At 36.2% G+C, this 17,761-nt stretch overlaps 2 protein-coding genes across 3 annotated transcripts in view; one reads left to right on the plus strand and one right to left on the minus strand.

Moving 5' to 3' along the window:
* The window catches only part of pth1r (parathyroid hormone 1 receptor), a 105,234-nt gene extending 95,086 nt beyond the window's left edge, over nucleotides 1–10,148 (plus strand). The window contains exons 7-13 of the mRNA XM_073854806.1: nucleotides 462–615; nucleotides 5,697–5,757; nucleotides 5,996–6,062; nucleotides 6,216–6,310; nucleotides 6,685–6,826; nucleotides 9,383–9,424; nucleotides 9,532–10,148. Of these exons, the coding sequence (XP_073710907.1) occupies nucleotides 462–615; nucleotides 5,697–5,757; nucleotides 5,996–6,062; nucleotides 6,216–6,310; nucleotides 6,685–6,826; nucleotides 9,383–9,424; nucleotides 9,532–9,885 (915 nt within the window). The 3' untranslated portion in view covers nucleotides 9,886–10,148. The remainder of the gene's footprint in view (nucleotides 1–461; nucleotides 616–5,696; nucleotides 5,758–5,995; nucleotides 6,063–6,215; nucleotides 6,311–6,684; nucleotides 6,827–9,382; nucleotides 9,425–9,531) is intronic.
* A 2,980-nt stretch (nucleotides 10,149–13,128) lies between these two features.
* tmie (transmembrane inner ear) overlaps nucleotides 13,129–17,761 on the minus strand; it is a 34,440-nt gene continuing 29,807 nt past the window's right edge. For both annotated transcript variants that reach the window (XM_055203058.2, XM_073854812.1), the window contains exon 4: nucleotides 13,129–13,717. In XM_055203058.2, coding sequence (XP_055059033.2) covers nucleotides 13,410–13,717 — 308 coding nt within the window. In that variant the 3' untranslated portion in view covers nucleotides 13,129–13,409. The remainder of the gene's footprint in view (nucleotides 13,718–17,761) is intronic.

Raw genomic sequence — 17,761 nt, forward strand, 5'->3', positions numbered from 1 at the left:
CAGATGTTTACCTCATAAGTAAGGTAAGAAACATTCAATATTGATTTGAAATATTTTATTTGCTCATTTTTAATGAATGCATACCTTCCACAACAAAAACTGGCCCTTAAGGACATTTAAGCAGTTTTTACAAACAAATAAACAAAACAGGTGTGCATCTTGAGCCATAACTGTGGCACTGATATATATTCCGATATGTCTGTGCAAGATGTTTTTAAATTGAGGCAGCTCAAACATGCATTTTAGATAAACCCTGTCCGGGAAACTGTTATATCCTAGTTACTTTCTGTTACATTGAAAAACATGGTTCAAACCTCTCAAAAACCCCAGATTTGCGTTGGCGTGTCTGGCTTGGGCAGTCAGCACTCACGTTTTCTTTAGAAAGAAATGCAATTTCTTCCATACATCAGAAGCAAATGAAGGTGAGATGGATGCGAATTGATTTTTCATCTTTCCTCCAGATTGGTTGCAAGGTGGCTGTCACCCTCTTTTTGTACTTCCTGGCGACTAATTATTATTGGATCCTGGTGGAAGGCCTGTACCTCCACAGCCTTATTTTCATGACCTTCTTCTCAGACAGGAAGTACCTCTGGGGTTTCACTTTGATTGGCTGGGGTGAGTAAACAATCTTCTTAAATACTTCACAATACAAAATCATTCTGGCTACAGAGACTAAATTATATCGAAGGGATTTAATTACGATTTTCTATTGTAGATGTCTATTTGGGTGCGTTTGAAAGATTGTTCAATTAATCAGTCGCATACGACTTTCTAACAAACCCTTCACACGGTTACTACAAGGTATTGCTCATTGACATTAGCATATGTTAAATCTGCCGGAGACCAGAAGGCATGTTTGTGAAAGTACTCTGGACTCTACGGCTCCTGCATTGTACACACTGTGCGTAATAATTGGACGTGCACAGCGCATACAATGTGGATGTCGTAGAGTTTATTCATCTTAATGAAGCTTTAGACTGAAGACGCAGGGCTTTGTTTGTTACAATTGCTGTACTCAATGGCTGATTGAAAACAATGCTGTATGGCAGTGGCGGTTCTAGCTTGTGTGGCACCCTGGGCGAACCCCACTAATTTTACAACACATATAATTCATTCAAACCAATAAGCACCTAAAAGCACACAAAATAAATTGCATTTCCGGGGTAATTATTATGATAGCAGGGCCACTGAGGTGTTCTTGTTATAAGCCTGTAGATGAATTAAATACGGTCTAAGGGCTGATCACACTGATCGCGTTTATGGCAGTGGTAGGTGTCTTTTTTGAATAGTCTTCTATGGGCAGTGAGCGTTATGCGTGCTGTTTATCCGTGCCGAACGCCTCGCGTTTTGGCCGCCTACCGTGTTGGTCGTTTTTAAAGGAGCGCTCTGAGCAGAAAAGTGCCTGAAGTCATTTGCCTTTTTTCCATTGTCCAATCGAACGAGGGGAGAGACAGGTTTTCCGTTGTGGTGACAGAAGTTTACAGATGCTTGAAACAACCGGAGGCTGCACTTACTCACTCCTGCGTATTTGCACACCTCTCACCCTTAAACAAGGGCAGAGCAAGCACCTCTTTTTAAAGTTTTTGTTAAAGCTCACGTAACACACGCTGTTTCTGCATTTCTGATGTTAATCTGGAGTACCTATAGAGTAGTATGACATCCTTTGTATCTCCGAAGAGTCTTTAGTTTAATCAGATTTAAATAAGAAAGATTATCTTTACCGAATCTTTCCGATAATGTACGGAAAAATGAAGAAGTATGAGTTACTACCGCGGGTGTAGCTAGTACGAGTCATGCAACACTATACAACACTGTTTTAACTTATGATTAACTACATGTTCGTGTTGTTTATATAATATGCACACGCCTATTTCCAACATAAGACAGAAGTCTTACTTACCGCATGCAACTCATGACCCGTTTGGGAAAATCCAGCGGATCAAACACACACGCAAAACTCCGCTGCTACCCCGGATAATAAACTATATCCATTGTTTTCATAAGGCTGGCTTTCTTCTCCTTACATCCAAAAACGCACTTCTTCTTTCGTGCCATTGTTGAGTTTTGAAATTAAACAAAGCTGTGTCGCGTGATAAGATGTTTGCAAGTTGTAGCGTCTCCCGCTGATTGACGGGTGGGCGGGGTAATCGAAAAAACTTTCCGAAACTTGTACGAACCCTGGCGAAGTGCATTCGGCACAGAAATACTCTGTAACATGCCCAAATGCTTTTTTGACACTTTCCCTACGTTTAGCATGAGGAAGCAACTCTATAACTGTGTTAATAAGCGTTTGCGTTTGGTGTGATCGGCCCCTAACACAATTCTGATAAATAAAATTATTATCCCTCTATCCAAATGCATATGCAAGTGGCACAATGTGTCAAACTTTAAAAGTTAACCATATCAATAAAATATGTTTTTATAATTTGTTACAGGAAAACTTCACTGTTTTTACCTCAACTTGGACGATTTCGTGCATGCCTATCTTTTTCGGTGGGTACACTTAATCTTATTCTGCGTCGTGAGTGTGTTAATATTTAGTCTAGCCCCATTTATTCCTTAGGATCCAAATGAATTTAGAAGCCACCAAACACTTCCATGTTTTCTATATTTAAAGACTGTTACATGAGTAGTTTTAGAACATGCGGCCATGATTTATGCATGTACTTTGATAGTTCCTTAAAGCTTTACAAACAGATAAACTCTATTGTGAAGTCCAGCTTTTTTAACTTGCGTAACTTGGCAAAGATGAAATCATGTCTGACGTTTGAAGGCCTTGAAATTGCGGTTCATGCCCTGATTACGTCAAGGCTTGATTATTGTAAGGCATTATATAAAGGTATCAGTCAGACATCTATTTTCGCGCTTGCAAAAACTTCAAAATTCAGCTGCCAGATTCTTAATGGGTACGAAGAAACGGGAGCATATTAAACCCAACCTGATCTCTTTACATTGGCTTCCAGTCTATCACAGAATTGATTTTAAAATTCTTTTATTGATGTACAAAGCCCTGCATGGACTGTCACCGGCCTATCTTTCTGAGCTTTTATTTGAACACCAGCCAGGACGAACTTTGAGATCAGCAAATAAGAACTAAAAATTCCACACATTTACATCCAAAAGGAGATCGTGCTTTTGCCGTTGCAGCACCAAAATTATGGAACAGTTTGCCTAACAATATTCGAATATTCGAGACGCACCGACTGTACAGGCTTTTAAAACAAAATTGAAAACACATTTGTTTGTTTTTTTAGCTTTTAGTATGTAATACCAACTACTCTTTTTTTATTATTAGTTGCAATTGTAAGATAAGTATTTGTACTGTATGTTCTTTTAGTATGTGTTTTTAATGTGTTTTATATTTTTTTGTATTATTGTGTATTTGTTTTTTATTTTTATTGAGAAGAACATTGGTCAACTTGTGTTTTTTTAATAGTGCTATATAAATAAAATAGCCATTGCCATTAAAATAATAAGTATGGTGGCACAAAATAAAACGTTGCGATTTACTTTGTTTGCAGCACTTTGACCTCGGCGCGCAGTAACATCATCACTCCTGACTATTCCTCCTCTCGCTCAAACTTCTGTCAATATTACTTTGCCCGGGGTTGAAGTGCTGCAAACTAAGTGCTCTTCCGCCATGCAATATAGTTCTTATTTTTTATCCGCTTACAAAATCAGCACATTTTATTTTGTGCAACCATACTTACTCTGTAACTACTCATGTAACAGTCTTTAAATAGGAAAACCATGGTTTGGTTAAAATAGGAAAACCAAGTGTTTGTTTGCTTCATCCATGTTTGGATCATGGGGAGTGAATGGGGCTGGGCTGAGTGCTGACACATTCACAATGCGCTGTACAAAGAATAGGTGAATGCGTTGAAAAGAGTTAAAGGGCGTGTTGCAGGTTAACCACCACTGTCGATTAATGGGTACATAAATCACTCAAGATATGTGTATAATTTTTAAAATGTCTCAAAAATGGTCTTAAATTTTTTGGTCTTAATTTTTTAACGCAATTCTGCGATGATGTCACGCTGGGGAGAAGTGGAGAAAGCCTCAGCCAGAGCCAAAGAGATAGATGAGACATTTATTGCTGTTTAATACTTACGTATATAATTTGGAAATCATATATACATCGTAGGAAATATATAATGTGTTATACTGCAAAGTTACCATGCTAATTATTATTTATGATATATGTGGAGATAAATAAAACTTCGCAAATCTGCTGATTTGATCCATTCATGTCCTGGCCACCAGGCTAGAGATTTTTAAACATCCTTAATCCACACTTACTAGTCTATCAAATAATATATCAAATATATTGTTTTGTGAAATAAAAGGATGCTTTGTTATATTGTTTATGCGATTATAACGAATCACACAATCATTTTATACGCAGCAGCAGTCAGCAGCTGCAGCACACTCGGATCCGACTGCATACATACTGTAATAAACAGGCGTTCGGCGGCTTTTTACATCACGACAGGCTAAGCCATTTGAGGAGGAACCGCTCATTGATCACCGTATTTTTATAAATCCTGTACATGTTTGGACCTGCCGAACAGGTTGAGCACTTTTATATACTTTGTTGAGCAGAGAGGCTGCACAGTTTGACCAGCGGGCTGCGGGAACCGGCCGCATATCACGCCGCCAGACGGTGTTAACTCGAAATGTATAACTATTATCAGATCGGCCCACCGGGAAAGTCCCGACTCTCCCGATTGCCATTCCGCTACTGGCTGTAAAAGTGAGTGCGTTTGGGTCGCTGGTCCCCGCGAACAGATGTGACATGCCTCACTCAGCTTCCAGGATTAGAGACATGCTGCCAAAACCGTTTGTGCTGAAGATCGCATAAAGTTACACCCAATTCAGGCAGGATCATGGACCCCCTCAAGCCAGCATGCACGAGTATGTTAATTGTTTGTTTACTTTCTACACGAAGATATGCTAACGTTATGCTATCTGGCTGTCTGCCTATCTCTCTATACTAGCCTATCCATCTGTCTGTCTGTCTGTCTGTCTGTCTGTCTATCTATGTATTTATGTATAATCAGAACTGTACTTTACTCGTCTCTCTATAGTCACTCTTAATGCTCTCAAGGCGGCTTTGGTAAATTCTCTCCCCAGCGTGACGTCATACAGTGCGTTGTGGGGGAAAGGAGAATCATTGCAAACCGCTGTACTTTTTCATACTTTTTCGGGTTTTGTGATACCCAACAACATAAAACACAATGGATAACAGTTTAAATGTTTATTATCAACAAGCAAATTGCACAAGTTCGTTGAAAAATTTTACCTGCAAAACGCCCTTTAAGGATGTATAATTCGTCTAAGTTGAGGTAAGAGCATAGTAAAATATTGAAGTACGGAGGTGTTTTCCAGATTACAACCAGATTAGTGAGGTTGTAATTTTCCACATTAACTTACTTTTGCATGAATTTGACAGCTCTGTTGTGTATGCCAACGAATGTCTCATTTGTGTTTTTTATTTCTTCTATGACAATCAGAAAAAAACTTAAATGTCAAACTTATATAAATGAAATATAAGTGAGCACTCAGGCTGCTGAGAGATAAAGCAGCAGTTTTCAGGCAACATTTTCTTCTGTATACTGCACCAGACACAACTGAGGACCTCACATGTTCTTCTGAATGCAACCTTTAAAAAGTCACATGATTTTTTTACTAAACAGGTGTTCCTGCGGTGTTTGTGACCATCTGGGCCAGCGTCAGGGCCACACTTGCAGACACAGAGTGAGTCCTAGACACTGTGACATTGCTAAAGTGTTTTTATTTTGGTTGGAAATATTGATTTTACAAAAAAATGTTATGGGTAAATGTTCAAATTAAATGTTATTCTTTTATGTGCACGGATGATTTGATGTTTGCAATAGGCTTATGAAATAAAACATGGATTTTTGGAGTATTTGCTGAATATAAATAGAATCTGGATTAGTCTGTTAAAATAACTGATTTGGTTTATGGCCAACAGGTGCTGGGATTTAAGCGCAGGGAACTTAAAATGGATCGTGCAAGTCCCTATTCTCACAGCAATTGTTGTAAGTTCAAATTACATTTATGAGATTTCAAGTAAACAATGAAAAGAGATTACTGTCTTGTTATGTTTAAGTGTTATTTTTTAGTTATTTTTGTGCAAATATCAGTTTCTCATTTGTCGTCCATTAAATGACCGCTTTATCCTTTTCCCCAAGGTAAATTTTTTGTTATTCCTGAATATTATAAGAGTTTTGGCAACAAAACTCAGAGAAACGAATGCAGGGAGATGTGACACGAGACAACAGTACAGGTATACCAACTTATAAATATCTTTTAAAGCAACACTATGTAGTTTCCATGTAAAAATGACTTACAGCTCCCCCATGTGGTTGAAAAGCGCAACAGTGCCTGGTATCAGACACTCTTCTGCAGGCAGGGGGAGGGGCGGGCTGTGTTTCCTACCCCCACTGCCACTTTCGGGGTGTGCTTGTAGCAGCTAGGAGGCTGCTCAGGTTGCAGCAACAGTACAATTTGTCCAGTTAAAAGTTGTTCTATCACTGAAGTAATTTTAGAGACATTATTTAAAGGTAAAAAAACTACATAATGTTGCTTTAATTAAACGCTTAATTAGAAGAGACATTCCAAAATAATTAGTTTGTCCTGGTTTCTTTTTGTCCTCCACAGAAAGCTGTTAAAATCCACTCTTGTCTTGATGCCATTGTTTGGGGTTCACTACATAGTGTTTATGGCGATGCCCTATACAGAGGTTTCAGGGGTACCGTGGCAAATCCAGATGCATTATGAGATGCTGTTTAACTCATTCCAGGTAACTCTATTAAACTTACATTGTACATGAATACAAAGTGTTGAGTCACCAACATATTCTGCAATTAGAGCCATTAGCATATTTTCCTACTTAATACACTGGAAAAAATAAAACACAAAAGGCTTTTAAAGGGGACATATCATGAAAATCTGACTTTTTCCATGTTGAAGTGCTATAATTGGGTCCCTAGTGCTTCAATCAACCTAGTAAATGTGAAAAAGATCAACCCAGTAACTTAGTTTTGGTAAACCATTCTCTGCAAGCATGTTAAAAAAATAGGTCATTAAAATTTGGCTCCCCTTGTGATGTCAGAAGGGCATAATACACTGAGAAAAATTATTCATTGAATTTAATCAATTTTTTTAAGGTAAGTGGTTGCAATCAATTAATTTAAGCTACATTTAAACAAAAAAGATTAGTAACGTAAAATAAAATATAAAACTTTTGTTTAAATGTAGCTTAAATAAATTGATTGCAACCACTTACCTTAAAAAAATTGATTAAATTCAATGAATCATTTTTTTCAGTGTACCGCCCTTTAATTTGGATTATCCAACCACAGCACTGCCATTTAGTGCAGAAACCAACATTTGCATTTAAAAGGACACACCCAAAATGGCCAATTTTTTGCTCACATATACAAAATGGCAATTTTAACATGCTATAATAAATTATCTATATGGTATTTTAAGCTAAAACTTCCAAGTACTCTGGAGACAACTGAGATTTATTTTACATCTTAAAGTCTTGTAATATGTCCCCTTTAAAATGGTTGCTGCATCCAAAACCACCTACTTCCATACTATATACAGTTGTAGGCGAAAAACAGTAGGTGAAGCAAGTAGTATGTCTCAATTCATAGTATTCGAAAAAGAGTAGGTGAAAAGTAGATGACCTACTACTTCAGCAAGATCCCGAACTTTACTATCCCGTGAGCCCTCCGGAGAGGAATTATCCAATGAAGAAAAAGAAGAGGAAGTGTTATTTTATTCAAAAATGTCCAAAAGCTGTGAGGTGGCTCTATTCAAATGCAAATACATATAATAAACAGCTGTCCCTTATGGTTAAATTGTGCTTGTTTAAAGCCATTCCAGGTAATGACTAACTTGTTATGACAACGACGTATGTTACGTTGTGTTACATAGTGGATGTAGTACATACAAATTCTTTCATACTATATAGTACAAACTGTTGTAATGGTCGATAAGTAGGTATTTCATCTAATTCAGTACCTGGGTCAATGACATGACGATAATTATTTGGTGTCCGTATACGGTTTAATTAAATGTAAAAGGGTTAAAATTTCAAAATAAATTTGCAGATTACTTGCATACATTCTCTTTTTTGAGTCTAAAATTTCTCATTTTATTTTCATTTTTAAAGAATATTTGGGGGATAATTGCAAAAATGTCAATGTGGTATAACCGGTCTGTGTCAATTGGTGTAACTAGTATTTTTTTAACGAAAATATCAATATATTCATATAAAAATGTGGAATAAAATATAATCATCTAGTTTAGTGTAATTATGAGTTTTTTACATACATTTTTACATCATTTTTCAAAGATCATTTAGAAAACAGAGCTGTTTTCAGCATATGTCAGGACAAATATTACAAAAACGCATTAAAATTTACATTTAGAAATAACTAATAAAATGATATTTTATATATATTGATGATTATGCTTACATGCTATCAAGGTGAATAAAATATTTAATATTTCTCATTCTTTGGCACAATTGGCGGTTACACCATTTGACATTTTCAGGTCCATTCAGTCCTAACTTTCATAAAAATGGTGCAAATGTAATTTTTTATTGAATAAAAGTAACATAAATACAATATGTGCATTAAAATAAACCTGACCCACCCACTGCAGCTCTGTCACTGTCTATGTCAGTATACCATTTTGGACGCAATTATATTACAGTAAGATTAATGCACTTCTATTATATTGAAGGCTTCTGATGTCTGCGGTGACTTTAGGATACAGGAGCTAATAAAGACGTCTTTAAGAGATCACATCACATCTGTAGTGGCCTTATTGCATTGGCTAGCATTGATTAAAATGTTGTACTGTTGTTTATAAAGATCTGTGCGAACTTGTATTGCATGGACTTGGTTTTCAGTTCATTAACAATCTTCTACACCCATATTTTACCAGTGTTATTTTTTACTGTACAGTATCATTGTTGAATTGAATTCTTTCTCATTTGAAAATGTCATATATGTATTGTTTTGGCTGTACAGCACTTGGTCTGAACCTTCGTTGTTAATATTCTGTAGTCCTTATAAATAGTTTTTTGTCTCAACTTGACAAACAGCGTTCCAGTGTTATTGTCTCAAGACCTCATTGCATTTGTTACATGACCCCCTACATGTCAAAATAAATACATCATTTATTTAGTATTTGTATTTTCACACAGCCATGCACATTTTGTATATTTTGACAGCCCGTGGGTCATTCATGCATTCAAATTATACAGAAAACCTGCATAGTGGGCAGTGAAAATGTTCACTAATATCGCTATTAAAATTCACACTCTCTTTTACAGGGATTCTTTGTTGCAATTATATACTGCTTCTGCAATGGAGAGGTAAGACATCAATTATGAGCTATTATTATTTACCAACAGGTCTAGTCAGTAGTAGCATTACTGGTATTTGAAGAAATTACTGTGAATCATTCACATGTGCTCCTTAGGTCCAGGCAGAAATCAAGAAGTCATGGAGCAGGAGGACACTTGCTTTGGACTTTAAGAGAAAAGCTCGTAGCGGCAGTAACACGTACAGCTATGGACCCATGGTGTCCCACACCAGCGTCACTAACGTGACCGCACGGGGCCCCCTGGCCCTGCACCATACCACCCGCCTGGGGCCCGTCACCATCAACGGCCATCGGAACCTTCCGGGTTACGTGAAGAACGGCTCCGTCTCCGAGAATTCAATTCCGTCCTCGGGTCAGGAGCTTCATATACAGGAGGAAGAACCTTCGAAGGACTTTCACGAAGAAAAAACCACCCCGGTTGTGGAGGAAGAAAGGGAAACGGTCATGTGACTTTGCAGACCTCAAAGACATGACACGTGTCATACATCATTATGAAAATACATTAAAGGATGAAGGAGTCCTTTGTTCCTCAGGATTTTCTCACAGTTTTGGTTGTGGGACCATCTCAGATGATTTGAGCTACAATGACGGACTGTGATCAGCGTCTTTTAAATGAGCCACAATGTTTTTGCAAGACTGGATTTGATACAGACACCAGGAATTCTGAGAATAAGTTTGGAGAATAAAAAAAAAAAATTCTGGTGAATACCCTTTATATGTTGCACGTGTGTTTCTGCATTGTGAATAAAATGCTGTCGCTTTCAGGTTCTCATCTCCATTATATGCTCCAGGATCAAGCCATCGGAAACACATGGCAGTGTGGACAGTGAATTGTAAATAAGAATCTCATGTTATTTTAAATACAAATACAAGGAATTGTTTTTGATCAGCACTAATGTCTTTTTATGTACTGCAAATAGCCAAACCATCTCGAACATTTGCCAGTAGAGGAACTTTGTATATCATGGAAGCAGGATTTTATTAGTAGAATGTGATATTTATACAGTTTTTATGCCTTGAGCAATAGTGTTTAATTTATCCACTAGTTTGATTCGTGGATTTGCCAAATCTTGCTTTAAAGCAGGGGTGGGGAACCCTGGGTCCTGGAGGGCCATTGTCCTGCAGAGTTTGGTTCCAACCCTGATTAAACACACCTGAAAAATCTAATTCAAGTCTTCACGATCACTTGGAAATGAAATTCAGGTGTGTTTGATTAGGGTTGGAACTAGACTCTGCAGGACAGTGGCCCTCCAGGACCCAGGGTTCCCCACCCCTGCTTTAAAGCTATCTGTTTTCTTCATGAGTTTGGTGGTGAAAATGAATTAATTTGCTCTTAATTTGTGTATATTTATATACAAATGGGTTATTGATAGTGTTCAAATGGTGAGGAAAGTCAAGACATTTTATGGTCATTTTCTGCTTGTCCTAACCATTGCAATTTAAGTTAACACTTTATATTACATAAAAATATTGGAGCATTGCTATAAGGTTGCTATGTGTTCAGTATGGTTGCTCACTGACCCAAATTTAAATAATAGTCTGTTGTATTATTTAGTTTCTTTACTTAGAAAAGCCTTGGCATAACTTTTTGTAACAAGCAGCATGATTTGAGATTTGAGGTGTCGCTATTGGGCCGGGACAGTTTACATGCTAAAGGTAAATACTAATTTAACAAACCTCTGATGCTAAAGCACCACTAATCAGCACATTATGAAATACATTAGTGTATATTTAAATATGGTTTTGAAAAAATATAATAGTTATATAATATATGTTATACAAAATCAGCTTTAATTAAAATATTTTCATAAATAGTCAAATACAAATAACCTGTTGCTAAGCTTTTAAAATGTTTTGAAATCATTTTGAAAGTTATTATAATGTATAACACCTAATTTACCCTACATTTTCAATGTTGTCGTCTTCTTACATTTTATTTTATTTTCAAATCTTGATTTGTTTATTCCCATGGTCTGACTGAAGACAACTATGACGCATCCGGAATATTAATACATTAATTTATTATAGCAGCTTTGCGATATGTTGTTTTCAAGGAGCCCTTTGAACCTTCCCAGACAAAAGACGACTGTCTGGGTTATGAAAGCTGTTTATTGAAACCGTTTCTGAATTGAATTTATCACTTTCATCTGTTATAACGAATAAATCCCTTTATTATATTACGTACTATAATTTCACTGAACTCATGCCTCCCTCCATGGATGTTTATTTTAGTTCTTTGTTTTATCCCAATGCATTTTATTAGCAGCTGAAAATTACCAAATGCCAAATTGCAATCATCTCATTTTTTGATTGCTATCTAAGCTACGTTTTACCCTACATGTGTATATGGTGCTTATTAATAAACTCATTATTTATTGGTATTGAATTTGGCGTCAATATTATACACTTTTAAAAATAAAGGTTCCTAAAAGGTTCTTTGTTGGGGTGTATGGTTCTATAAAGAACATTTAACATCTATAGAACCTTTCTGCCACATAAAAAGGTTCCAATGAGGCTCAAAGGTTCTTTGGGGAACCTTTTTAGCACCCTTTTTTTAAAGAGTATAAAGGCTCATGGTTTATGTATGATTTATCACTCTGCTGCTTTTGTTAAGTTATGTGTGTACATTAATATTGTGGATATATAAATAGGTCTGAATGTTTACAAAACATGATAATGTCCATGCTGTTATGAACTAAATGAACATGTTCCTCTGCCATTCTGTATGTTATACTGTATGACTTATGAAAGCATTTTATTCAGGGTTGCAATTTTATATGCTGACCAATTTCAAACATAATGAATTATTGACAAGTTAATTACTGTACAGCAATATATGCTGATATTCAGATTTTTAATCTGATTTTTGCATACTCGGTTTAAAAAATGAATATACATTTTAAAGAGTTTTTTTAGTCCTCTCATACACACACAAAGACATTCAGTTTTTCTTTTATAACTCAAGTTTAAATGAGTTACAGTACATGTGCATATTATTTTTAGCATTAAACAGTATTTATCTTTCTTGAATTAAAGCTTTTTGATTCTGTTGTAAAATGTACTCTGTTTTCGCACTTTATATGCCTTGATGCTTAATATGGATTCAGACTGTTTGTATTTTTTTAATCATTCCCTCATCAGTATCGTATTTAGTGCTGATCATGTGCAGTGTGAATAAGGAATAAAAGAAAATTTATGTATGTAATTTTAATGCGGTAAATGTTCTTCCTTTGGTATAATCAAGATTTGATACCTTCACTGTCTGTAGAAATTACAGTATTATTGGCAACTGTTTGACAGTGACTTACTGTAGATTTAAATTTGCGTTATTTACTCCCTACAGTTTGTTTAAGGTTGAATGAACATTAAACATTTAAGTCTTTGATTTATCTTAACAGAATAAAACTAAAATAACAGCCTCATGCAAAGCATTCTGGGAAGAAAAATCTAAAGGAAAAAAATAGAAAAAGGTTGAGGAGGATTTCTGGTTCCCAGAATACTTGGCATGAGGCTGTAAAATTTATAATGTATTCGGTAAAGAGAAAGACTTCATAATGTTTATTGTTCATTTAACCTTGAACAAACTGTTTCAAGTACATAACATAAATTTGGGTCTACAGTAAGTTACTGGCAAACAGCTGCATAGCTACAGCAATTTTTTACAGTAAAAAAGCATGCAAGATTAATTACATCCACAATTAATATAGAATTATTTATTGCATAATTATTTACAATTTACAAATTTCACAAATGTAAATACATTTTAATGTATAATAAAATACTTTAAAAAAACATCAAAAAATTGTTCAGTGAAAAAATGGCTAATGAAAGTTTAGCACACTTCATTAAAGGAAAGGTTCACCCAGAAATGAAAATTGTAATTTTCACTTCCTTATTCCAAACTCAAAAGACTTTCTTCCATTAAACACAGATTTTTTATTAGGGTGAACTATTCCTCTAAGGTGACTAAATGTTCACTTTTTTGCAGGTTTTTTGGCACTGCCCTTGGCTCCACCTGCTTTCCCTTCTTTTTCGTCTCCAGCCCCCTTTTTACCTTTCCCTCCATCTGATGCTTCTTTCTTTGATGCTCCCTTTTCTCCTTTTTCTCCCCTTTCACCCTTCTTCTTTGTGGCTTCACTTTTCTCCTCCACCTTCTCTTCTTTCCCCTCTTTCGCACCCTTGCCTTCTTTTTTGCCCTCTTTGTCCTTCTTATTCTTAAACTTCTCTGCATCAAATTTTCCTGCCACGGTCGGTACCTCCTCCTTCTTCTCAACCTTAGCCGCTAAACCAAAGAAGAAAAACATAAGTTAGTTGTGTGGAACGGACAAACTTAATGATTAGTTTTTAACTATTTGCTGTATCGAATCAATTTAAGGTCAATTAAATTGTAAAGCACTATGTTCATGTGCAAAAGTCATTGGTTCTATTCCCAGGGAACACACATACTACAACAAAATTCAACATTGAATGCATTGTACATTGCTTTGGATAACAGAGTTTTCTAAATTCATACATATATATAAATGTAAAAATCAAAATCTTTAAAATGAGCAAAGTGCTTTTTAAAATCGTAATATGGGAAATAAGCAGCTTCTCATAGATCTATACTTTGACTTGTACTGTATATAACTTGTATATTATCCACAATAGCAAGATACACAGCTAGGATAGATTTGATACTTTTAGTCGAAGACAAAACATTTAAGGGTGGTTTCCTGGACGTAGTTTAATCCAGGACTAGGCCTTAGTTTAATTAGGAAATATAACTTTTTTTTAACAAACATGCCTTACTAAAAATATGACTTGTGTGCATTCTGAGGCTAGACAAAGGGCACTGATGTAAAAATTTTTAAAGATATTATTTGTTTTAAGATGTTTTCAGTTTGGACAACTCTTATAATTATAGGACTAGTCAAATCCCTGTCTGGGAAACCGACCCTTAATTGATAAAATAATTTCTTAACAAAATAAAGACTAAAATAAATATGCACTCTTTGTATGATTGATTAAAATTAGCAACAAAGCTCAAATAGGCAACTGAAACACTGTCACTGTTACGCAGGGCCAGCGCCACGCCCCCTCACCGGCACTATTCTGCCCCCTCAGATCACCATTAATGTTGAATGGGATTTTAATGATAAAATGTGCTACTTAAAAATCACATTTGCCTTTGTGTATTGTCTTCCTAAAGTGTATTTTATAGGCTGATTATTTAAAGAAGAGGACCCGGCAACTTCTTGGGGTTTGTAGCTGGCTGATATTGTTTACATTTTGATGACAGTGATGACAGACAGATTCATCCGCGCGCAGCAGCTGTGCTCAAGCACAACCCACGTAAAGAAAATGACTCCGCAAATAACTTTAATTGTATTATTTAAACAGAGATTACGATAGATAGGCAAAACATACGAATTGCAGCTTTAAATAAACATCTAGTATTTGTATACGTTTTAAGAATAGCCAACAGGTTTTATCACGTCTTTCATTTGAATACAATACAGTATAAATATCAAATAATTTTTAACCATTTGAACATTTCTAAAGTTGTACATACGTGTATATAATAGGGCGGTTTATGTCTCAAGTTTTTTTTTTGTCTCACTTACAGTATCCTACAGATGTCAGTTTTTACATTGGAATGCTTGATGGCTCAGGTAGAGCAGTACAGTATAGGCTATAAAAATTAAGAAAGTAGTCATATCTCTCTCTCTCTATTTACAGTACAGTGTATAAAAATGTGATGTGTGAAATTGCAGATGCTCAATGTAAACAACAATGGAATTTGTGCATAAAGTATGCAAATAAAGTGCAAATCCTGTACGAAAACTGTGCAGTCACAGTAGGCTATGTGAACAGACAGTGCAACAATATGGACTAAAATAGTAAGGGTTATGTTTTACACTCTGTCAATATGTTATTCTACCTTCAGTGTTCTGTGGTTTAATGTTTATCCAAGTCTATAAAGATGGCATCTTACATTTGTATTCAACAAACATGAATGAAATTACATTAAAAACATAATATGTTAGGTTCTGACATAACTATTGCAAAGCAAATGATCTGTACCAACAAAACAAACTGTGTCTCCACCCTTTAATGCACACTTGAGCATCTATTGAGCAGACAGGAGAAAGACAGATAGACATGTTCAAAAACGACTCAAAATAGAACAGGCCGCATCATGATTATCCGTTAATTGGTTTCGTATTGATTAGGTGGCTAAGTGCAACTCGGTACAAGACACACATCCTGCTATTTGTCTGCTAAACTCTTAAGTGCAAGCTATATATGAATAAACCTTTCCAGGTCTGAAATAACTACAGTAACATAAGGATAATTTTACACCAAGCTAACATTTATAGTAAGATTCCCTTTTCAAAACTAACCAACCAAAACCTTATTCTTGCACGTATTTTTGGCTTTCTACATATACTGTGTCTAATAATATATACTAAATATAAACTGTGATATATCAGTGAGATCATTTTGAGATTTAACAGATGTATGCTTATCACGATTGGTTATCCCAGAGAAGGGACAGTGTTGGGGTTGTCTGAATTTTTCTGAGGCTGCCCTGAATTCCACCAAACATTTTTTTGGAAAATGTTCCAACTGTAATATTTTCCCTCGCTCACATGTGCCCTATACACACAATCTCGGTGGATTCCTGCTGTGAGCGGCCATTCTTAACATGATTTATAATAACATGTGCAAGATGTGCCAGACACACATGCAGCTCTTGAAAGAATAATATTTTTTGCAATGTTTTATAACATGCATTTATAAAACAAAAATGATCATTTGTGCATTATCATCGAATCTGTTTACAAGGTGAAATACTAAGAACTAATATATATTTTGGATAAAATTATCCATGATTTCACATTGTAGTATCATTGGAAGTCACAACAGCTTAGAAATGTTTTCACCTTTCAAAAATTCAGAATTCACATGCTCAAATAATGTAAGCTTTTCACATTTATATCACCCTGTCTGTCATAAAGGTGGTGAAATGCAGTGGGATGCGTCATCTTGAATACAAAGTGTGTCATTTACAGTCGATGCAGAATTTTTCATGCAGCAGCTATAAACACAGCAGCTGCCCGGAAAAACAGATAACTGTGAAACTTCACAGTCTTTATTCATATATCACAAATAGATTCTACCTAAAGGTTAAAGAGAAAAGACTGGACAAACTACTAGACAATTAATAAATACTGTAAAAAGCAAGAAGAACAAGTGTAATTCCTGTGCATTTTCATTTAGATGTTGAACCTATCTGGATCATTTAACTCCTAAATTGTAAAATTATGTTTTACATAGAATGTAAAGTCAATTTTTAGGACACTTATTGTTTTAATTATTTTTTTCCATGACAGTAGGAATTACCACAAATTTTTATTTTAATAAACTAAAACCTGATTTTCCATTATTTGAGGAAAATAGCATGTGTCGGCCCAAAAAAAAAATGCCGGGTTGTGTTGGCCCAAAAAAATGCTGGGTTGTGTCGTCCCAAAAAATGCTGGGTTGTCTCGGCCCCCAAAAATGCTGGGTTGTGTTGGCCCAAAAAAATGCTGGGTTGTGTTGGCCCAAAAAAATGCTGGGTTGTGTCGGCCCAAAAAAATGCTGGGTTGTGTCGGCCCAAAAAATGCTGGGTTGTGTCGGCCCAAAAAATGCTGGGTTGTGTCGGCCCAAAAAATGCTGGGTTGTGTCGGCCCAAAAAAATGCTGGGTTGTGTCGGCCCAAATAATGCTGGGTTGTGTCGGCCCAAAAAAATGTTGGGTTGTGTCGGCCCAAAAAATGCTGGGTTGTGTCGGCCCAATGCTGGGTTGTGTCGGCCCAAAAAAATGCTGGGTTGTGTGGGCCCAAAAAAATGCTGGGTTATGTCTGCCCAAAAAATGCTGGGTTGTGTCGGCCCAAATAATGCTGGGTTGTGTCTGCCCAAAAAATGCTGGGTTGTGTCGGCCAAAAAAAATGCTGGGTTGTGTCGGCCCAAAAAATGCTGGGTTGTGTCGGCCCAAATAATGCTGGGTTGTGTCGGCCCCCCAAAAATGCTGGGTTGTGTCGGCCCAAAAAAAAAATGCTGGGTTGTGTTGGCCCAAAGAAATGCTGGGTTGTGTCGGCCCCCAAAAAAATGATGGGTTGTGTTGGCCCAAAAAAAATGCTGGATTGTGTCGACCCAAAAAATGCTGGGTTGTGTCAACCCAAAAATGCTGGGTTGTGTCGACCCATAACTGCTGGGATGTGTCGGCCCAAAAAATGCTGGGTTGTGTCAGCCCCCAAAAAATGCCGGGTTGTGTTGGCCCCAAAAAATGCTGGGTTGTGT

Source organism: Misgurnus anguillicaudatus, chromosome 2, assembly GCF_027580225.2.
Source record: "Misgurnus anguillicaudatus chromosome 2, ASM2758022v2, whole genome shotgun sequence".
NCBI classification, from domain to species: Eukaryota; Metazoa; Chordata; class Actinopteri; order Cypriniformes; family Cobitidae; genus Misgurnus; species Misgurnus anguillicaudatus.